The sequence below is a fragment of the Leguminivora glycinivorella genome, chromosome 6 (genome assembly GCF_023078275.1).
Source record: "Leguminivora glycinivorella isolate SPB_JAAS2020 chromosome 6, LegGlyc_1.1, whole genome shotgun sequence".
NCBI classification, from domain to species: domain Eukaryota; kingdom Metazoa; phylum Arthropoda; class Insecta; order Lepidoptera; family Tortricidae; genus Leguminivora; species Leguminivora glycinivorella.
Window position 1 is genome coordinate 12,267,483 of NC_062976.1, and position 23,974 is coordinate 12,291,456.

The window sequence follows — 23,974 nt, forward strand, 5'->3', positions numbered from 1 at the left end:
GGAAGAGGTATTTGTAAGACTGATTAGCTTCCTGCATGATGCTATAGAGTACTTGCTGCGTTGCTGCGATACTATAACTAAGAATCGGGCTTCTTCCCCGTCTTATGCGGGGTGAAGCTAGGTCTTGTGCCCTCCCGTCCGTTGATGGCAAACATTTTAACGTGGCTAGATTTAAAACACGCACAGTGATCCCAGAAACCATATATGCAGACGATTTGTGAATTGTGACTTGGTCCCCAGAACCCAGAAGGCATGCAAGCTGATTTAGCTGATGTTCAGTTTCGATAAGTCTTGCCGCAGATTCGGGCGTGTCAAGAACTTATCAAGCACAGGTGGATAAGTTTCGCTACCTGGAGAGAGTGAAGATGGAGCTGACAGCCAAGTGCGATCTTGAGGAGGGCAAGTGGAAATGGCACATGAAAAAGTGTCGTGTAGTGCCTTCGCAATGGGAGCAGCAGGCAGCCGTCGTGTTCATCAGTGTAATTTCTCCATAGATAATTTAGAAGATAGGCAATACGTTATTCAATATGAGTTTTTTTTTGGAATTCGAAATTGAAACAATTGTATCACTTATCCTCCCAGCCCTGAGAAGGGGCGCGTGGCGCGCCGTTGGCGGCAAAACTCCAAAACTCTCGCTCATTTGATTGCGCCGGGGATGTCGAGATCAAACACCGTGCAGCAGAGACACGTGCACGCTGTAAAGTGTCGAAAGAATTTCAATATCAAACGAAATATTCCAAATTATATAGCTATGGAATGGCATAGTTATAAAAAAAATCGAGGCATATCGTTTATAAAATTGATCTTTTCTATACCCTTATACAGCTTAGCAGTCTGCAAACTTAGCGGAATAATTTACATGTTCTTTGTGTCCCAATTTATATTTGTGTTGTTATTGGTGCCGTTATAGGTATTCTTCATACCACGGCCATTTTCTACCATTTTAACCCTAATTATTAATTAATTATTTCCAACAAAGATGTCAAACAGTTATTAACTAGGTTACATATTAAACATAGAATGTCAAGCATCAAGACGTTTACTATATTCAAAACATAAATGAAAGACCAACGGACCAAGATAAAAGCGGGCGCAGCGGCAGAAAATGCCGAAATTTTGAAACGTAATAAATACAAAAGTCTTGGCAAAGAATACCTTTTTGTACCCTTTGGCGTAGAAACTCTAGGTCCATGGGGTCCCAGCGCGAACAAGTTGTTCACAGAAATCGCGAAGCGTCTTGTTGAGGTAACTGGTGACCGAAGAGCTGGCGACTTCCTCGCACAACGTATCAGCATTGCGATACAGCGAGGAAATGTCGCCAGTATCCTTGGTACAATGCCTCAAGGGCCTATTTTAAACATTATATAGCATTAGCTTTTAAGTTTAGTCTTAGTTTCTTATATAATTATGTAAATATGTTCATGTAAATAAAGAGAGTGTTCAATGACAATACCAAGAAAAGGAAGGACTAGACATCGTCAAACATTCGATACATATTAGGTATGTAGGTACTTATCCTAAAATGTTCCATTCTTTTCGTAACAGACGTTAAGCGTTTAATAGCTTCCGTAAGTATAAAATGTAACAACAATGCCAACACTTTAAGTTAACGTTATCTTGATCGCCATGATACTTTACCAACATTCGATACGTTTAAGAGCCCTCTCCTTTGTCAAAAAGACGAAGGATGTGTCGGGCCCTGTGATTATCCAAACGTTCAGCTGCTGTCTAAATGTTTAAAGCGATATTATCTGCTTGGTGATTAATGTCGTATTTTAGCTATTATAGATGTGATATTGTCTCCTTTACGCATATTCAAATTTGGACGAATGTTAGTTGATAATCTTACATTTAAGAACACCTTTAGCTACATTTAGGAGAAAACTATAGAAGTACTTCTATAGTACACTTACGTCCAGAACAGTGACATTTGGTGCAGTAGTGGAACTGCTGATGATGATCAGAACGGAACTCTTCAAATCTGAACGGCGCACTTAGGTATATACTTTGGTGTTTTTAGGGTTCCGTAGTCAACTAGGAACCCTTATAGTTTCGCCATGTCTGTCTGTCCGTCCGTCCGTCCGTCCGTCCGCGGATAATCTCAGTAACTGTAAGCACTAGAAAGCTGAAATTTGGTACCAATATGTATATCAATCACGCCAACAAAGTGCAAAAATAAAAAATGGAATTTTTTTTTTTATTAGGGTACCCCCCCTACATGTAAAGTGGGGGCTGATATTTTTTTTTCATTCCTACCCCAACGTGTGATATATTGTTGGATAGGTATTTAAAAATGAATAACGGTTTACTAAGATCGTTTTTTGATAATATTAATATTTTCGGAAATAATTGCTCCTAAAGGAAAAAAAAGTGCGTCCCCCCCCCTCTAACTTTTGAACTATTTGTTTAAAAAATATGAAAAAAATCACAAAAGTAAAACTTTATAAAGACTTTCTAGGAAAATTGTATTGAACTTGATAGGTCCAGTAGTTTTTGAGAAAAATACGGAAAACTACGGAACCCTACACTGAGCGTGGCCCGACACGCTCTTGACCGGTTTTTTATAAGAACGTTATGCATTTAAGTTCAGAACAGTGCATGACATTTATTTGTTCTCTTTGTTATGTTTGTTAAGTATATTGCGTTTTCAAGTCAAATTTTGTCCAGCACGGGAAGCATGGTCGCGCGATAGACGATAAAATATCAGGCCGTATATCGCACTTACAAATAGTGCGATAGGGACGGCCTGATATTTTATCGTCTATTGCGCGACCATTCTTCCCGTGCTGCTCTATTTCTTATAATCGGATATCGGATGCATAAGGAATTGAGGAAAATTCTCAAACCATAAGTAATTAAGTACGTATATTAATTTGTGTTTCCATCAAAAAATCAAAGATTTACATTTCATTTCTCATTTAATTTCTTTATTAGCATTCACACACTATACAGTCTATACATAATATACAGTACAGCACATGAAACCCCTTGAGGTGTAGCAAAAGATAAAATTAGAGAATATAAGTCAATATAGCGATACATAGAGTCAAAAAGAGAAAAAAAAAATTAACCTATTGTACAAATCCACTGCTTGGTAGCGCACAGAGTGTTTAGCCACTTGTAAATTCGGAAAAAAAAGTGTTGCAAAAATTTTTCTTACGTGTTGATAAACGAACCTGTCTATCCTCCTCAGTTTCATGCAAATTCTTAACAAATGACGTAAGAAGTACGAGTACATACAAACTAGGTAGTGTAAGTATTCTGAGCTTAATAAAAAGCATTAAGATGATACGGTAGGGGTCAATTCTCTATACAAACGCTCTCGACTATTTCCTCCCTGGTTTTTGAAGATAGAGCAATGATTGTTTCAACACAGATTGTTATTATTTTTATCTGTGTCGGACCGTTTTGATTTTTTTGATATTCTGCTTTTTAAAGACTCTAGAGAGAAATCAAAAATTTCCAAAAACGGCCTTTTTCATTGTGGCGCAAAAAAAGGTGTGATACTCAAGATTGGTAACAATTAACCAAAAAAGCTAAACGGTCCGACATAGATTATTTCATTGTTATTCAGATTCTCAAATTTCGTTCCGATTGATTAAGTTTTGAAGGAGGAAAGAGTCGAAAGCGGAACCTCGATATTAAAGATTTTTTTGAAATATCTTTTGACTGAGTTGTTCTTAATGGAAGATTTTTTTTCGATAAATCTATAATAACACTTGTATATTTAACTAAAATTCCCAAGTTGAAAGGGGGGCTCCTTTCCATTTTAGCATTTTCGCTACCGTATCCTCACATTTCTACATAATCCAACATTCGCAAGTACCTTTCACCAAAACCCCAAAAGTGGCGAGTTTTTTTTCTTAAAAATTATTTGTATTCGATAGGAGGCAAACGAGCAGACAGGTCACCTGATGGTAAGCGATCACTCTCGCCCATGGACACCCGAAACACCAAAAGGTAGGTACGCTTTTTTTCTTGAAGCTTTCGAAGTCTTATCTATTTCATTTGTTGTCAGGGTGAAATGAAACTTTAAAGAGCCATATGTACGTACCTACCGAAAAACGTCGTACGATACACCCGCGAAGAGGGAATTTGTAACTCCTTTCGATTTAAGACACGGTTGGGGTGTTATAATTTATCGCCACTCGTTCCGAATTTCCTTTTTTACGCACTTGTATCGTAATGTAATTTTGCTGTCGAGTGTGTAGGTATATGAGACCACTAAAGTGGTCTCATGCTCAGGTTAGGAGATGTGGCGTCAAATCACACAGCAAACTCGATTAAACTATTGCACAACTGTCACTTGCGACTATTGAGGAACGCATGCCCGGTTCAAACTCGTAACGGAAATACGGAACCCTAAAAAGAACAGCTTCATCGCCAAACTTGCCCGACTTGTCTGTGATTGTCCGCAAAGTCCATGACAGCTATCAGTAGCGGGTAGCGGGCAATCAGTGTGTGTGTGGATTGAGTGAGCACCTTCCGAAAATAAAAAAAATATGCTGATCATTTAGTAAAAGTTCTAAAACAATTGTAAAACGAATCTCTGAATTTGTAAAAAGATAAATCAAAAGATACAGCCATTAACATGTGCTCACTCAGTTCTCACAAACTACCAACGAAAACAGTGAATATATTCATTTAACATATAATATTTATATACTAACATTTAGTAAAAAATAGGCCAACCTACCTCTATAAATATTAGATCATCTAGTGACGTATTTAATTTTTTACAAATAGTTTCTTATGCTCACTCAATCCTCACACTTTTGAAAAGCCGAATTTTGATGAAAAACATAAGATTTAGACCGCTATTATATGTGTATAGTTTAGTAAAAGTGAAATGGGAATTTGTAAAATACAAAACGAACCACTAACGTGTCAGGTTTTTTTATAATAATTTTTTGTAAGTGCTCACTCAGTCCACACGTTTTGAGAAAGTTAAAAATGTAAATATCTTACGATTTGTAGCACCTAAGACACTCGAAAGTACTTCAACATTTAGTAAAAATTTTTACTAAATATCCACCATCTAATATTTTATATTCGTTGTCTGGTTTTAAAGATATTCAGACATAACTTTTCTCATACAAATGTATCAAGTAGGGTGGCCACACTATGTCGGCTCCTGATTTTCTCCACCTTCCCATTGTCATATTGAGATTGGGGAGTTTCGTTCAATTTTGATAATAGTTTATATTAAACTAATACCATATTAATTCTCCATCTGCAAACTGTTTTTAGGTTATGTTCTTGGCCTAGTGATGATGTGTATTGTGTAATTTTTATCGACGTCAGGATAATAACCATATCGACATTCATGCATTAAAAAGGACATGAATGATAATTGGTAAGAAACAAAGAATATAATACGTTTCACTAGTAAGAAACCAGAACCTGGTAATCTAATCGTGCTAACAGATGAGTGTACCGGATTTGTAAGTGGGAGCGAGAAAATAATAACTATTATTCGCTCCCATTTACAAGCTAGCAAGCATCCATATGGATGACCTTGGTGCGGTACGGTGTTAGCTGTGGTGTTAGCAGCTTTACAGCGTGCGTAGCCGAATGGCATTACTCCGACGCCAAACGAAACGCCGTGCCAGTTAGTCTGGCTCTGTCGCGCCAATACGCACGAGCGATATAGATGTCGATATGGTTATTATCCTGACGTCGATAAAAATTACACAATACACATCATCACTAGGCCAAGAACATAACCTAAAAACAGTTTTGCAGATGGAGAATTAATATGGTATTAGTTTAATATAAACTATTATCAAAATTGAACGAAACTCCCCAATCTCAATATGACAATGGGAAGGTGGGGAAAATCAGGAGCCGACATAGTGTGGTCACCCTACTTGATACATTTGTATGAGAAAAGTTATGTCTGAATATCTTTAAAACCAGACAACGAATATAAAATATTAGATGGTGGACATTTAGTAAAAAATTTTACTAAATGTTGAAGTACTTTCGAGTGTCTTAGGTGCTACAAATCGTAAGATATTTACATTTTTAACTTTCTCAAAACGTGTGGACTGAGTGAGCACTTACAAAAATTTATTATAAAAAAACCTGACACGTTAGTGGTTCGTTTTGTATTTTACAAATTCCCATTTCACTTTTACTAAACTATACACATAATATAATAGCGGTCTAAATCTTATGTTTTTCATCAAAATTCGGCTTTTCAAAAGTGTGAGGATTGAGTGAGCATAAGAAACTATTTGTAAAAAATTAAATACGTCACTAGGTGATCTAATATTTATAGAGGTAGGTTGGCCTATAATTTACTAAATGTTAGTATATAAATATTATATGTTAAATGAATATATTCACTGTTTTCGTTGGTAGTTTGTGAGAACTGAGTGAGCACATATGTTAAAGGCTGTATCTTTTGATTTATCTTTTTACAAATTCAGAGATTCGTTTTACAATTGTTTTAGAACTTTTACTAAATGATCAGCATATTTTATTTTATTTTCGGAAGGTGCTCACTCAATCCACACACACACGGCAATCACGGACAGTCAATACAACGACTTTTTAGCAATATTTAAAATAAACATATAATGATAATTGAAGATTATTACTCATAAAATTATAACATGTGTAATTACGTTACACCTAATACGACACACGACGAGAAAATTGCTGTAAAAAATTTCAAACTTAACTCTAATTAATGGAAGGTGTTAAAGATTATAATATTCAAATTGTTCGCTTGCAAGCCCTCTAGGAAACTTATTATATCAAAATTTGTAATTCGGTTTTAAGTAGGTATTAACTTTGCATTCATGTGGATAAAAAGAACAATAACGGAAGCAGCCATTCTACAGGATGAAATAAAAAGAACCGTTCAAACTTTGCATACTTATAGTGACTTTTTGAGGTCATAATGAACAACTTTTATTATGGGACCAATGGGGATATCACGAAAAAAAATGTGGATGTTCCATAGAAATGAACGACACCATGACAGTCGAAATGTATGATACAGCAAACATTTTTTTCGCGATTTCAGCATTGCTCCTCTAATAAAAGCTGTTAAAGCTGTTAGCTGTGTGCTGAGGCCTGTGAAATGTCAAACTCCTCTACAAAGCGCGGGAGTGTACAGGCTAGACTGTGAGTGCGGGCTGTCATATGTGGGACAGACGAAACGAAGCATTTTCACACGGGTGAAGGAACACATAGCGGATGTCAAGCACCGTCGGCAAAGGTCTGCAGTCTCTGAACATGTCATGGATAAAGTCAATCATGCTATAAAGTTTGACAAGCCTCTGGTTCTCGCTAAGGAGAAGCGATATATACCCAGAATGTTGCGAGAGGCCATTGAGATCAAGAAATATCCAAACTTTAATAGAGAAGATGGCTTTACTTTTACCACCGGCTTGGGATCCAGTAGTACATCTGATAATGGAACAAGCACGACGAAGGCTGTGAGGCATTTGTGTTGTATGGTGTTGGACATTTGCAGTTTGTTTCTTTGTCAATTTTGTGTAGATTAATTGGTTAATTATTTTTAACAGAGTAATGGTAAAAATTTTTGAATATTGTATAACTGTTTATTAATAGTTAACCTGCCTTAAAATCTATATTATTTGTGGTCATGGTTCGTTAATATTTCTTGTAAGTGGGTAGCTTTTGACATTTTAATTTTTCTCAGTCACCGACCACGAACGCTGTAAAGAGTTCGAAACGTCGGATCATTAAACGATTTAATCCGTTTCCATAGTTTTATTTCAAAAGCTATTAATTTTGGCCTCAATAGTCACTATACAAAGTTTGAACGGTTCTTTTTATTTCACCGTGTGTATTATTGTGTTAAAAATATTTAAAACGTGTTTTTGAACTTACCGATTACCGAACTGATCGATTTCAGCTGATAATTTTTTTTAATAATAATTCTTCCGCCGTGGCCGTTCCGTCAGTAGTCGGGCCCCATGTGCAAATCCAAACAGCTCATATGTGCGTCCCATTATACTAGTACGTCACAGTGTATACCTACAATTAGGCATTCAACGAATACAACTGTCGAGCTTAGGGATACGATAATATCACATTTCATACGTTCTATCGGGTCCTGAGATCCAGCTCCCCTTTTATAAAATACGTACATAACAACATTTATTTCGTTACAAAGGAACAAAAGCTATGATATAAATACATAAAACACTCGAAACGTCGAAAGAGGATAATACCATCATTATACATTCATGTGCTTTGTCGTTTACAGTATTTATTTTGAAACATGTCGAGGGGGGAAAACCCTCTTTTCGCTCGAAAGCTCCCGAAAGCGCGCGTAGAGGCGTCGGGCGGCGCTTCTGGGCCTGCTCATTGGGCCCCGGTCTCCCCTCCAGGCGGCGACTCCGCCCTGGTGGAAACTCGGGCCGAGCAATGCGCGCAGCGAGCATTCATTCTACAGTCACGCGCTGGACCGCCAACACGTACTACGTTTCGGACGTTTCCTAGTATAACTTGAATCATCGTTGTTGAGTCAGTGCAGTGTAGCAGGAAAGTGATGGTAGGCTGGGTGCCCGTGTGACCGACTGGTGTCATGCACGCCATGAGCGACCCTTCGGCTTTGGCTGGCATGTTACCCTTTGACTCTATTGGACTGTACGAGCAGCCGAAACCCAGATTCATCTTCAAGATGCCGCGAGTGGTTCCCGATCAGAAGGCCAAATTTGAATCCGATGATCTCTTTAAAAGGCTAAGCAGAGAGAGTGAGGTATGACATTTTATATATATTTGGATATTTAATTATATATTGATCATTCAAAAGATACGCGTACCTATGCATCTTGTTCAGTAACAGGTTAAATAATAATCAGGCAAGTGCAAGTGGGCCGCACCAGTCCTGCCTGCTCCTAGCGAATAGGGAACTTGTAAAGTAACTAACCAGTTAAATATGCTAATATCAGCGTTTATCTGTGTTACTGGCTACTTAATCTGCGTGATATTACCTACCTACTGGTGTTATTTTTTAAGACAGGCTTAATACAATTTCTAATTACATAACATACCTACATACTATCTATCCTGTTTCATGCGCGTGCGCTTGGCGCTTGGCATTGTACAACTACCCACGGTTCTATGTACATATACACGATCAAAACATTGAAACAATTATAAATTTTCACTTGATACACCTTACAATTCTGGTGTCTGTAATAAAATCTTACAACTCTTCCAATTCTTTGATTCCAACTTCCTAATTACTTAATCTGAAAGTCTGCATCAAGACATACATGCCTAACTTTGCTACTACATACCTACCTAATGCAAATAATGCAATGATATGACAGCAAACAATAAGCACAACGCTGATAATATAAGGAACACTGGAAGAGGTCATAATGACCTCATCAAGTGTTCGTTAATCTGAAAGGGGTTATAATATGTTATGTATATAATTGCCTGTGTGGTGACGGGTTAAGAATTTCACCACCCCCTTTCTTTCCGTGGGTGTCGTAGAAGGCGACTATGGGATATTGGTTAAATTGTGGCGTAGGCGAGAGGCTGGCAACCTGTCACTGCAATGTCACAGTTTCGTTTTCTTTCAACCCCTTATTTGCCAAGAGTGGCACTGAAGCTTTAGTAGTTTCGTGTGTTCTGCCTACCCCTTTATGGGATACAGGCGTGATTGTATGTATGTATGTGTATGTATGTATATAATTATTAAACAATGGTTTCTTTTTTTTTCGCGGTTTATTTTCAAAATCAAGATCTCTGTTTAATACGTCTACTTATTTACCTGGCAGATATTGCAACAATATCTAACTTTGATAAATTAAGTTGAAACTAACATTAATGACGTTATTTTTTCTGCGCGAGACGTGCAACAATTAAAATGCAATTAATGATTAGTTAGCAACTTAGCATACTAATTTGAAATTATATTAAGAAGCACGTTTACTTGGCTATAAAATCCGGCTGCAACAAATTCAACGGCATCTTCGAAATTCGAAATATCATAACACATTATGAAGTAACGGTTAGAAATCACTTTTTTATTGATTACTTACTTAGTTGATTAGTTTCCGCTTTTAGTACCTTAATTTTACTTTAAAAGAAACATATACCATTTAAATCCAACATACATGTAATTTGCGTTGATTAAAACTGCGAAATATCAATATTTCAAAATAAAAACATTGCTAATTTAAGTATAACTGATTCACATTTGTGGTAAAATTTTCCGCCATTTTTTTTATGAGTAGGTACCTTCTTGGTACCTGCCTAATAAATATAATAGCACTGATTTTTATTTTTTGGATGAGTCGTCATCAAAGTTGATTCAAGGTTATACATACAAACTACCGGCACTTATTAGAAATGTATACATACCTACATTTTGATTTATGGATTAGGAAAACAGGTGGAAGTGTCCTTAGGTATTTTTCTCAAATTCAACTGTCGTGGTTCTTTTCCCTCAATAATAGGTATCTTGTTTTGAAAGGACCATATGTTCTGAACCCTGTCAGCTGCTGTTGCTGCACTAGCATTTGTTTGAAGAAATATCACAGTTCACGGCTGACAGATTATATCCATGCCAATTTCTGAACATTCCACCATGTCGATAACCTGCTAACAAGTGGTATTTGTTCCAGGTACGATACACAGGCTACCGCGACAGGCCGCCAGAAGAGCGCCAGATGCGGTTCACCAGCGGCTGCCGCGAGGGCCACACCGAGATTGCCTTCACCGCCACCGGCACCAACCTGCAGCTGGTCTTCGACCACTCGCCCTACAACAACAGAGGCTGCGACTTCCAGAAAGAGAACGGCAAGGTGAGAACTCGATTCAAGTAATTCCTTCAAAATCATAAGCCTTAGTCCGTTTTCACATTATCCGATCCGATATCGGATGTCGGAAGGATTTCAATAGAAAAATCCAAGATGGCGCATGCATACATTAGTATGGGATATCGGCACAGTATAAAGCAGTAATAACTCTTCTAACAAACTTCACTCCGCGCGGTGTATCGAAAACTACTCTCCATATGCACCGAATACATGCGAAACTGGTAAGTATTGGGCTGGACAGTCGGGGCCGCGTTTGCGCGCTGTGTTGACGTGTTGAGTTCGGGAGAAAATGACGTCAGCACCGAAGACATATTTTCGTTACTGTAGTGTTTATGGGTGTATGGAGAACAGTTCTCAAAATTCGGAAATGTCAGAATATTCTTTAGAATTCCTAGACACACAGAAAAGTTGTTATATTTTTGCAGTGTTAGGTAGGTTAGGTTAATGGCGTAAAAGTGAGATTTAAAGCTAGAATGACACATTAAAAATTTAAAATCAATAAGGATTTATCTGTAACGACATTTAGGTAGATGCGGCGATCTATATAGCTCGAAAGTTTGGTACCTACTTAAATATTGTGCAAACATCTATTCAAACATTTTATGTAAATACGATTTCGTCAGTATTTAAGAAACAAACACGTACTTGAATCTTTATTAGATAAAAAGGTAGAAAGAGCGTTGGTACTAGCATAGCGCCATACACAGTTACTACGAGTAGGACAGTAGCACAGGTACAACCCTGCGTGACCTTGCGCAGTAGTAACGACCGCGTCGCCGCTGCCGGAGATTAACTACTGATTTATCCTTATACTGTGATATCGGTCCGACATCCGATATCGGATCGGATAATGTGAAAAGTTGAAAACGCACTTAGGCCGATTATGTTCTAAAGATAAAACTAAATTGTAAAAAGTTCTTCTAAAGTTGGACTTAATCTTATCTTATCTTATACCTTTAAACGAGCAATTCTTGTATATAAATAAATATACGATCTCGGGAAACACTCTAACGATTTCGGTGAAATTTGTTTATGTGGGGGTTTTCGGGGGTGAAAAATCGATCTAGTTTAGCCCTAGGTCCCGGAAAACGCGGTTTTTATGGTTCCGTAGTCAACTAGGAACCCTTATAGTTTCGCCATGTCTGTCTGTCCGTCCGTCCGTCCGTCCGTCCGCGGATAATCTCAGTAACCGTTAGCACTAGAAAGCTGAAATTTGGTACCAATATGTATATCAATCACGCCAACAAAGTGCAAAAATAAAAAATGGAAAAAAATGTTTTATTAGGGTACCCCCCCCTACATGTAAAGTGGGGGCGGATTTTTTTTTCATTCCAACCCCAACGTGTGATATATTGTTGGATAGGTATTTAAAAATAAATAAGGGTTTACTAAGATCGTTTTCTGATAATATTAATATTTTCGGAAATAATCGCTCCTAAAGGAAAAAAAAAGTGCGTCCCCCCCCTCTAACTTTTGAACCATATGTTTAAAAAATATGAAAAAAATCACAAAAATAGAACTTTATAAAGACTTTCTAGGAAAATTGTTTTGAACTTGACAGGTTTAGTAGTTTTTGAGAAAAATACGGAAAACTACGGAACCCTACACTGAGCGTGGCCCGACACGCTCTTGGCCGGTTTTTTAGTTTTCATGCGCTTTTCTTTCGCGTTAGTAAACGCAAAATATGGTCGCTAATTTCATCGTCCGCGCATCGACGGCACGTAGCTCAGTCGTAAGAGGGTCAGTCTAATAATATTCGGAGGCACACCCCAGGTGTCAGGGTTCCGAATCCGGGCCAAAAATTTTTTTTTTTTTTTTTTTTGTATTTAAAATGAAAGGTCCTAATTAATCATTATGGTAGGATTTACAAAGGTAAAATAATTCATGTTCTCTAGGTAGGTATATCCTGCCTTAGGTAGGTACATTAAAATGGCGTATCGAACACTATTAGGGCCAGTTTCATCAAACACAGTTAACAGACACATCATCGTCACGCGGCAGAGGTCTATGGAACTTCTCATACAATAAAATTTAGCGAACATTTTGACGGTGACAGACAGTTTGGTTCAACCGACCCATAATCTCATAATTCCAATAGTTATAATACGAGTACATACCTACATATACATAATCATGACACGAACACCCACTCAGGTCAGGTCAGGTTATCTGAATCTGAACCTTTTCTGGTTTTGCTTTCCAGTAAGATGAGTTAGGTACATATGTAGGTGGCTAAAATTGGAGAGCAGGTGATAGGATATTAAACTCTTATTTTAATTTTACGATGTTACCTATTAAAGTACATATGTATCTAAAGCTAAAGTCATACTTTGTCATAAAATCTGTTGAATAAAATTATGAACGGTTAAGGAAAACATTAAATAATCCACTATTATTCACATTGTTGATTGTGTGCATTGTGGAAGAACATTAATTTGTATTTGTTCAAATATATTTTACCTATCACTATCAATCAACATTTTTTTGATAAACCACGTGCGTAGCCGGAGCGGGTCGCTAGTAGGTAATAAGAAAGTAAGAACATACGGGAGTACAAAAGGTTGATCATGTAGGTTAAATATCAGGTTTATAATAAATTTGGCTCGTTGGGTGGACGACACTCGAAAAACTGTGGGGCACTTCCGGATAGGATTACCTAGCCCAGGACCGGATAAAATATCAGGCCGTCTCTATAAGTGGCGATAGGGACGGCCACATTTATCGCGCGACCATACTTGGCCAGACCGGGATAAGTGGCGTACACAAATGGAGGCCTATGCTCAGCAGTGGGCGATTAATGTCTGAAATTATGATGATGTTGAATGATGATGATGAATTGATGATGATGAATAATAAATACTTACTTACATATAAATATATGCCTTAATTTAACGCGGTACACTTAAGTAAACAAAAAATATAAAACATCGAAGCTTTATTTTATTTTTAATTCATTCGTAGAACGCGTATCTTTATCTGTCTCATTAAAATTAGTTCTTTGAAATTACAAAAAAAGAGGAAAACCTACCAAATATTTGATAACTTCTGTCTACCAACCCCTAGTAACATATAAGTTTTATTTTTAAATTACAGTTCATTCATTGTTAACAAATAATATAACTTTTTCATCTATTCAGACTCATATCCCGATTTAAGTAATCAAGTAGGAATCACGTTTTATAGTAATTTATCCTATGGCAGGCTGTACGAAGCTAATGGCCTCATTTTTCACCAGTCCAACATCAGCGGCCCTTCCGGCCTGCATTTTCATAAACCAAATTAAGACATAAATTCCTTTCAAACTCGTAATGAAAGAAGTATAAAGCCGTAACACCGCAGATAAGGTGTTGGTCACGCTCTGGGTTCATCTCGAACATTAAGGTCGACTTGTCGAAAGTCGTCCACTATGTAGTGATCACTCTGATGTGCTGTGAATAATGGTGACGCATACATTTGGAGTATCAACATAATTACATTGGACTAGTCCTATAACTACTTTAGGATTCCATCATTCCACATGTATGCACAATAACATCTCTAAAACTAAGGAATTCATAAAGGGGTGTCTGTTGTAATATATCTCTAATTAAATTGTTTAAAGCTTTAGAGTAGGTAGCTAAAATTAGCAACAGAGGATTTGGTTAGCAGGTGCAATGTTTGTAACACTTTAACAATTCATAAGAATCATAGGTTTCAAGTCAACACATAAATATTTAGTCATTGTATAACTGCACTTTTGTTATATATGTCGATTGTATTTACTTCGTTATATATACAATTTTTAATAACGATAGGGAAAATTGTTGAATATACACAGTCTTTCCTCTTGATACACGAGCCCAACAGTTAAATAAGCGTACGTATATAATATTGACGCATTCAAGCGGCTAGTATTTAGTAAAACTGTACGTTAGTCATTGGAGCTACCTACTGTATACTGCACTATATCTCAATTTTAGCCGACAGCGATCCATATGGTGCCTCCTTTATTGAATTTAGCCCCTTCGGCGCTCTCGTCGTGATCGCGCCAGACACCCGCTGCGCGCTGTGCTTCTGTATGAATACTTAACTTACGTATATTTATTTACATTTGGTTCATTTAACTGCGTGCTTCGATGAGCACATGAGCCCGCATTATAAAGCGATATATTAATGGCCATTCATGTGTTCGTAATCTAAGTAGGTACATAATAAAAAGAACCGGTCAAGTGCGAGTCGGACTCGCTCACCGAGGGTTCCGTACAAACTTTCAATAGTTGAATCATCAAAATGTTATTCTAGAACTCTACAGATTTGACTAAATCCCTCAAGACTCAATTTCCCACATAACAAGTTATATTTTAATATACAATTTTATTGTTAGACAACGTCCAAATAAAATCAAGACTATTCGACTTCAATAGTTTACGACTTAGGACATGTCGCAAGGACGCTCCTGTACCGCTTCCGACCTCATTGATATCAGGAAAAATTAATTCCTATTTTGTTACCAAGATTTTGTTGATTAATTGAGATTTTATTAAGTTTTATTTCGCGATGTAGGAAATGAGCGTTCAACGTACAGCGACATCTATCGGCAAATTGAGTAAACTAATGCGCTAGCTAGTATGGAAGATGATTTTTATGGAATAATTTTTTATTGTGTGAACCGATTTTAACCATTTTGCCTTTATTTGAAAGCAGGTAATATCATTGTTATTTGGTTAAAAAATACAGGTACAATAAACACCCGCAAGGGTGTTGAAACTGAAAATGTAAATCTGAAAGGTTTTTATAAATAAAAATAAAAAATTCAAGATACGTGTACGATTTTATTTTTCCTGTAATATTCATTATAAAAGCCATGTTTGGTGAAAATTTCATAAATTCAATTTGAAAACTTCGGAGATAAGGGGGGGGGCGGTATTTTTTTTTACATTTTCCTTCAAAATACATTTTTTTTCCACAACCAAAAACTTATAAAAAATAGTTTTGATATGTACAGTTTCAGCTCTTTCTAACGATACCCCACTTGACCTAGTTACTTGAAATTTTCAGTTTGCCCCCCTTTCATTTTGGCCATTTTCTGCAATTAATATTACTAAATTTAAAAAAATAATACTTACAATTTGTAGAGGTTAACAATGTTCATAAGTATTCAAAATTTCAAAGCGATAGCATAAGTACCTAGTTCTCGAGATATTTAATAATGTGACAGACAGACAGACGGACAGAGCGGCGCCATAATTCTTCCTTTTGTACCTTTTTGGTACGGAACCCTAATATACATCGAATTAGAACAATATAATAACTATTAAGGAATAACCAATTTTACATCAGTATTTTATTGTCTTTTGACATGACCCCGATGTATAATTATACAGTAGGTACCTATTATTGGAAAAGAAATTTAATTTAACAAAATACATCAAACATCATACTCGTGTGACGTGTCGTAATTGAACAATTTTGTCGCGCTGCTTATTAATTATCACGATTCATTCTGATGTTACTATAGGCAATCTAGATAGAAAAAGTAATATTTTAAAGTGATTGCGTAGGTAATTTAAGACTTCATCCAAGTAATTATTCTCAGAACCAGTATTTGCATTCATATTAGAAAGAAAAAAATGTACTGGCAGCGTAGTATTTCTTAAAAAAACATCTAAGGTCAGTGTCGGGAAGACCGTCTACTGAATATAACTTTTGTATTTATATATCTATCACTTTTTACACTTCCGAAGGTGGTATACCAGTTTTTCATCCTTAATCCATTGGTCTTCAATAGATATCCCTAGGACGAACACTAGTTAACAAAAAACTTGAATCGTGTTTCGAACTCGACCATCGAGTTCAACATGGTTACGCAAAAAATTAAAATAAAATAGAAGCAGTTGGAACATTTGTGCATTATCAGGGTGTCCACTTTCTGGAAAGTCAGGGAAAAGAAATTGTATGATTTCTTGGGTTGGCCACATCCATGACACCAAAGATGGATTCCCGGTAGTAATTTTAAGGCAACTTAGAATTGTTTCTTTAGACTTTTTATGACAAATATAGTACCTCCATCCCAGTGATTGCTAATGAGGGATATCTTCATGCTTGACCTTAATTTATCCGGCCCAAAATCCAGATTTTTTTTTACATTGCGTGCCACACCTACATATTCCAAAATGGCGAGGGGGGGACAAAGTTATGTCGTTGTCCAAATCCTAAGTATCTATCCGATCCGACAATCCAAAGCGGAGTTCCTCATAAAGCCAATGGCCCAAAACGTCACATAGAGGCGCAATTTTGTATTAGTCAAAGGAGCATAAGAGGATAATAAGCGTGATGATGAGATAACTTTAAAGCACTTGGAAACCTAAAGGCATGTAGTGGCAAAACACCTAAATGGGCATCCCGACGCTGACAACAGAGAAAAAAATTAGCGCTCGTTTCGCTCGCTTTACTATTTCTACACAGGTTATATATTTTTGTTACTTAGTCAATACTTCGCACTCACTATACGCTTGAAATTTCGTTTTCATTTCAAGCCTGCTTTCCTGACTCTGCTCTGATAGACTAGGTACTCCATTTTGTTTGCTATGTTATGTACATAATAACTACTATCAGCCCCAGGGCCGTATAAAAAGGGAAACATTTTCGCGCTCGCTGCGCTCGCGACTTTTTTTGCTTGGAATGTCCAAGGCCGCCGAAACTTAAACTCGCTTTACCCTGATATCCCTGATTGAGAGTGCACGGGCCGGCACTGGTATAGCCAAAAGTAAATGGCAATAACTACCAAACTACATTTTATCATAATTTCGTTAATGTTACTTTTATAAGACCAAAAATTAAAGTTTAATAGTTAACATAAAGGAAAATAAACCCTAGGTATAAAAGTATGAACTGCCTTGCAAATTTTAATATTTCGTACTTTAGAAAACAAACATATTCCAGAAAAAAATTGGCTGTGACAGACGGACAGACAGACGCACGAGTATAAGGGTTCCTTTTTGAGGAACGGAACTGTAAAGAAAATGATTTTTTTTTGGGTTTTTTTAAGACAGAAAAAAAAAACTGTTTTTTTGCAACCCTAAGCAATAGTGGTTTTTCCTTTTTGAGGAACGGAACTGTAAAAAAAATTGCTTTTTTCGGGTTTTTTTTTAGACAGAAAAACAAATGTCAACTCGAAGCAAATGTCATCGAATGAAAATGGTCAGGGAAATTTTCTGAAATGGTCATGGAAAGTCAGGGAAAAGTCAGGGAATTTTTTTTGGGTTTAGTAGTGGACACCCTGATTATGTATGTAAGTAACGTAGTAATTTAATAATCGTTCTTCCTGTCTAGTACAATTAATGCTCTTAAAACGCGTTCAATTTATTGTGTTATGTTCTGAAATATGTAACTTCGAAATTGTGCCTAGTCGGAAAGAGTAAGGCACCTTTTTTAGGCTTTATGGGAAATAAGTGAAGTTTAAACGGGTGTTGTAGGTTAATTTTAATTATAAGTTTCGGCTTTGCTTCTGTCTGGACCTGAAAAAAGAAGGTTATCAACCTCATTTACGGGACATATGACGGTCTTGCCTTATAAATAGAAAAATGCTTATTATATGTTGAAAATATCAACGTTATTTGTTTTAATATCTTCTATCACATTTACTCCCTGTTATTACAGAATATAACAATGAACATGATTTTGATACTTATTTCCATATGAAATTACGCGACAACGAGCACTAGACGGTCTTGCCTTACTCAGCGCGTGGGGACGGTCAACCCGCCGAGCCTTAAAAAAAGTGATTTTTATCACATGAGTTTACTTTAATTCACCAAAGTATTATAAAAGCTGTATAGAATATAAAATTAGCTAGCCCATAGGACCATGCGGATCACTCCAGACTACTTTAATAGTCTAGTTTTATCCACTCAAACTTTATTTCAAATAAAGTAAAGATAATCAACCTTATAGCAGAATGGGGTTATAATTGACACCCAGGTTTGAAGTTAAGCGACATAATTTCGGAATTAGGTACGACTTATTTATTTATTTTTTCATAAAAACTGTAACCATCTGTAAACATGTTGCACTAACACAACACAGCAAATGTGCAACTATATCCATGTAAATGTATTCAAATTAAATCGGGGACTGCTGAATTTCTCGACAATTCCCCCGAGGCAGGAGGGAAAATAATTCACCCAAAATCGATACAGGGAAAACGTTAGTTGCCATTGGAGAGCGCCGCGGCGGCGCGCGCCGCTCCGCCCGCTCCATCATGGCTGCCTGCACTCCCATTTTTCTTCCTACCCTCTTTGTACAAACCTAGTACCTAATTCAATAATGAGCTTGCAATACAATAAATTTAATGACAGAAAATGCGGAATTCTAATAAATTGTAGCAAAAATAAAATAATTTAAGTAACAAGTTTTGTCATCTACACAATTTTATTGCTCAGCGAAATTAATAAATAAATAATAAATAAATAAATATTGGGGACACCTTACACAGATCAACTTAGCCCCAAACTAAGCAAAGCTTGTACTATGGGTGCTAAGCGACGATATACATACTTAAATAGATAAATACATACTTATATTTTGTGTTTTGTGTATTTCTATTTGTAAATGACGATCCTTATTGGGAGAAAATATTCATTTTATTACATATTTTCAATTTATAATGTAATTTTCGACGATCATGATGAGAAGATAAACATAACTTTGGCATGTAACAAATTTATAGTGTAATTTTTATCATGAAATAAAGAAATCTAAATCTATATACACACAATATAGATTCTTATAAATTGACATAAATGTAATTTGTACTGTAATCATGTTGTGAAATAAATATATCTAATCTAATCTAATCTATACATAGAAAACATCCATGACTCAGGAACAAATATCTGTGCTCATCACACAAATAAATGCCCTTACCGGGATTCGAACCCAGGACCGCGGCTCAGCAGGCAGGGTCACTACCGACTGAGCCAGACCGGTCGTCAATATGTGCAATATGTTGGCTGTTGAGACCGATTACTTTAGTCTTAGAAGAAAATTTTACTTTATGCTCTAGCTAGAGCATAAAATGCGATTTTATGTCGTCTACGCACGACATAAAGGTGTACTTTTGAGCGTGAGAAGTGAAAATACTGTTTATTATTATTACTTAAACAAAGTATTTAAATAAAAGTTTATAATTAATTCAAATAAAAACTTCAGATAATATTTACTCGTTCAAGTACTACTTTGAATGGGGTTATAATTGACACCTAGATTTCGGTTTTTTCTGTTGTCTTTTTCGGTTGTTTTTTCTGTTGTTTAGAAAATATTACTGTTTACATGTACTTTTTTAAGGTCATTAATTTACCTTTTTGTACGGCTCAATATACAAGTCTTCCCTATAAATTCATTCCTGTTGTGTCTGTTTATAAGTATGTTTTAATAGTATATTCATTATTTACGGAAAACTTTGACAAACTTGTCAACGAAATAGTATTTTATGCAACTGGTGGTTAAAAGACGTCAAAAAAGGTGAGTGGCGTAGGTAACAATTTGAGGCGAAGCCGAAAATTGTTAATAAAGACGCCATGAGCATTTTTTCAACTCAGTTAAACACCGTTGCATACAATACTTTTTGTACGACCAAGCACTTATTTTGAAAGAAAATTATAAATCAACAAATACCTACTTTCAGTCATCTTAGTTATCTAGTGGACCGCCTACCATTTTGAATATGCAGTTTGAGTGCAAACATGAAAATAAAACTGTCTATGGTATGGTTCTTTGAAGCCTGGCCACTAAGACGAATCGAGCCGAGTTGAATCGAGTTCTCATACATTTGAATGCGATTCGACGCGTCGCAAATGAACGCAGCAGAAAACGAAGGAGTCTCGACTCTGCGAATTGGTTTGTTAAGTTGGTAGCAATGTATTTACTGCACGGGTAGCATGGTCGCGCGATAGACGATAAAATATCAGGCCGTCCCTATCGCACTATCGGTAAGTGCGATAGGGACGGCCAGATGTTTTATCATTTATCGCGCGACCATAATTGCCTGCCTGAACTGTAACAGCTATATCGTGCTACTGCTACTAAATGTTTTCAGGGTATAGACTAGATAGACTTGTCCTGACATCTTTTATGTAGGGTTTTAAAGTTCTATGCACGACCTTGTAACTCACGAATAACAGTACAGGAGTAGAAAAAATAAATAATTAAGTTATTTACATTGGTAATACAAATAATACGATTCATTCAACTCCCATTGTGGAAAATTTAGGAAGAAATAATTATTTGTATGAAAACGGTCTAGTATAGGTGCCAATTTTAATACTTGATTTAGCATTATACACCGTGGGCCTAAATAACCCAAACTATTTTAACAGTGTATTCCTGAATTTCCTGACCACATTTGGAGACTACATGTCTCTCATTATGAAATATTTTGATTTGGCTTAGATTCAGAGATAATTATATTATTTCATCTTTCTCTTAAACTGTCATAACTCGCTCAAAATGCATTTTTGACACCACTATGCATTCTAGTCTTGTGCTCTAATTGACAGATATTAGACAAAAAAAAAAAAAAAATTGCAAATACCTCTATAATTTAATTTTTGGAAAAAAAAACTTTTGAACTTATTTTTTTGATTATGACTTATTGAATTCTATGTAAAAGTATTAAACAATCTAAAAAAAGTAGTATGTACAGAAAAAGTATCTCCAAAAATTACAAAAGTCATGTAACATTTTTTGCTTGTTTTAACATCAATAATGCGTGGTTAAAATCTTTCGTGTTATTCAGGTCCACGGTGTATTTCCTAAAAATGGAATAGGCCTATAATATGAGTGACAATGGTTCTTCAGTGAATAGCGAAAAATATTTGAATAAAAACCTACTGTTACCACCACGTTATGTTCCTCTTCCTATAAATGTACTTAAATAAACAGCAGTATTCCGAAGTTATTGTACTTGTATTGAGCAAGATAGGTTTGTACAAATGGCCAAACAACAGAAGGCAAGCGAAGGAGCCGATCGCGTGCTCTTTGTTCCGCATCCGGTGCCAACAAACCTTTAATTTGAAACTGTTTTGTGGCAGATACCCGACCCGCCAAGGATGCAATTTCGATAATTATGCTCATTCTTTTAATTTTTAAACCATTCTTATTTGACGAAGCATTGTTTGTCGCTTGCCGTATGGCTTTTAAGGATTTTACCTTATTATCACCTGTTTTACCTAAATTAGCCATATGTATGTACTAAAACTTTATGAAAATGTTTGTTTTTAATAAGTTACAAGTATTTATGAAATAAGTGTCATTGTATAATTGAAACAATCTGTGTACCTATACCTATTAAATTATGTGCTCGTGTTACACCCCCATTTTATCTCTTGTATAATGTCCATATACAGGCAATATTATTTACATTATATCTATTCAATGCTACAATTAGCTACTTAGGCTAAAACACAAACAAATGCCTATTAAACACAACAATAAAAATAATAAAAAAATTGTTGTTATTGTTATTAGACAATTGCACAAGCTACTTATCAATAGAAATCGGTGACCAGTGACACATGATGTGACTTAATAAAAACTAATTTTCCTTCCCTTAACAGTCTGCTACGCCACCAACAGCGTCCATTTTTTGTGGCGCATTTTTTGTCAGAGTTTTGGGTAGTAATTTATTTTGTTTTTTGTCAACAGGCCCACATAGTATCCAAGTTCATAATGAATGGCGTGTGCGTAAGATGGCGAGGTTGGATTGACCTAGAGCGACTGGACGGGGTCGGGTGCCTGGAGTTGGACGAAGAGCGTGCGGCTATTGAGGACGCAGCGCTGCGCGACCAGATCGAGAGGTACAACCAGCGGTTGCGCGACTTCGAGGACAAGCAGCGCGTGTACCGCGAGCACGGCGACGACCTGCGCGCGCACTCGCACGCGCACGCGCAGCGATGCCACCAGGCGCGCGCGCCGCCGCACGCAGCGCACGTCGCGCACCCCCACCCACACCCCTCGCACCCTATCCACATGAAGTCCCAGGGAGCTCTTATCTCGTAAACTAATTAGCCGAGAATACAAGTACCTACAGTTTTATTACACTTTTAGAATGTTCCTCCCGTTAGATGTTGGACATACTTGTAGAGAAAACTTTCAAGATCGCCAAATTGTGTCCTCTCTAAAAGCAATAAACGATATAAAGTTATAATTTTTACTTGTATGAATATTCTTGTCTTCGTAAACGTAGCACCAAAAGTCTGACTGGTCTGTGAGGACTGTGAGTCATAAGTTACTTTTAAGTACCTATTTAATAAACAACATAGGCCGTCGTATTTTACTACTCTAATTGAACAAAATTACTTACTAATAGCGATCTACGTATTATTATCCAATGCGAATCCTTACACATAATTATCGTGTATATACCCTATTGATAAGGAATTTTGGTCAATTTTCGTAAGCCAATGTAATATAGAATATCCATTGTAAGCAACGCAAACGACGGTAAACAAGACAAAATATTGCGTATCAGCATCCAAATACATAATGTACCTACACGTACAGGTTCCGCGCCAAATAATAACTGGGATATACTTAGATGAAATGATAATGACATTTCTTGGGTCAAACTTAGTAAGTATAAAATCTGCAATGTTAGATTATAAGTTAATTAATATGACAGTAGAAAACAGTTGTTTGTGATGTCAATAGTGTGAAAATTCCGCCATAGTTACTGCAAAAAACTACACATTATTAACTATAAAATCTTAGTTTCATCCGTTAAATACATGAAACCAACTCTTTTTTGAAATTGATAAAATGACATATAATTATATGAGTTTTGGTAAGTATTTAATAAAGCAGTTAAATACTTATAATTTTGCTACTTAATTGAATCAAAGTATCTGTTCTTGTTTACTGTATTATATTATGTTATTTAATTTTAAGGAAATTGTATTCAACAAAGAAAATAATTAATACAATTTTTTTGTGATAGTAATGTAAATAAAAACTAATGATATTTTAAAATTGACATTTTATTTTACCTGTAGATAAGTAACAAACGCCGGAAAAGAAAATCAACTCGAGAGATAGCCCGATCCCGCAAACGACATAGCAGATGATTAGTTCGGATATGGAAAATACCTACCTATATTACTTTTAGCGAATAACCTAAA

General features: G+C 36.2%; 2 protein-coding genes across 2 annotated transcripts in view; both read left to right on the forward strand.

The window, feature by feature from the left end:
* LOC125227176 (tRNA-dihydrouridine(20) synthase [NAD(P)+]-like) overlaps positions 1–10,752 on the forward strand; it is a 72,740-nt gene extending 61,988 nt beyond the window's left edge. The window contains exon 7 of the transcript XR_007177148.1: positions 10,626–10,752. The gene's annotated coding sequence lies outside the window, so the exon portion shown is untranslated. The remainder of the gene's footprint in view (positions 1–10,625) is intronic.
* LOC125227178 (protein big brother-like) lies at positions 8,400–23,801 on the forward strand. The gene is made up of 3 exons (XM_048131410.1): positions 8,400–8,743; positions 10,626–10,805; positions 22,503–23,801. The coding sequence occupies exons 1-3, from the start codon at positions 8,570–8,572 to the stop codon at positions 22,854–22,856; spliced, it is 708 nt and encodes a 235-aa protein (XP_047987367.1). The 5' UTR covers positions 8,400–8,569; the 3' UTR covers positions 22,857–23,801.
* The last annotated feature ends 173 nt before the right edge of the window (positions 23,802–23,974 follow it).

Bases quoted from the DNA above. Each gene is read 5' to 3' on its own strand.
- LOC125227178 (XM_048131410.1), top strand. From the start codon at position 8,570: ATGCACGCCATGAGCGACCCTTCGGCTTTGGCTGGCATGTTACCCTTT. The intron at 8,744-10,625 runs GTATGACATTTT...TATTTGTTCCAG, and splicing joins GGCTAAGCAGAGAGAGTGAG to GTACGATACACAGGCTACCG. The intron at 10,806-22,502 runs GTGAGAACTCGA...TTTTGTCAACAG, and splicing joins TCCAGAAAGAGAACGGCAAG to GCCCACATAGTATCCAAGTT.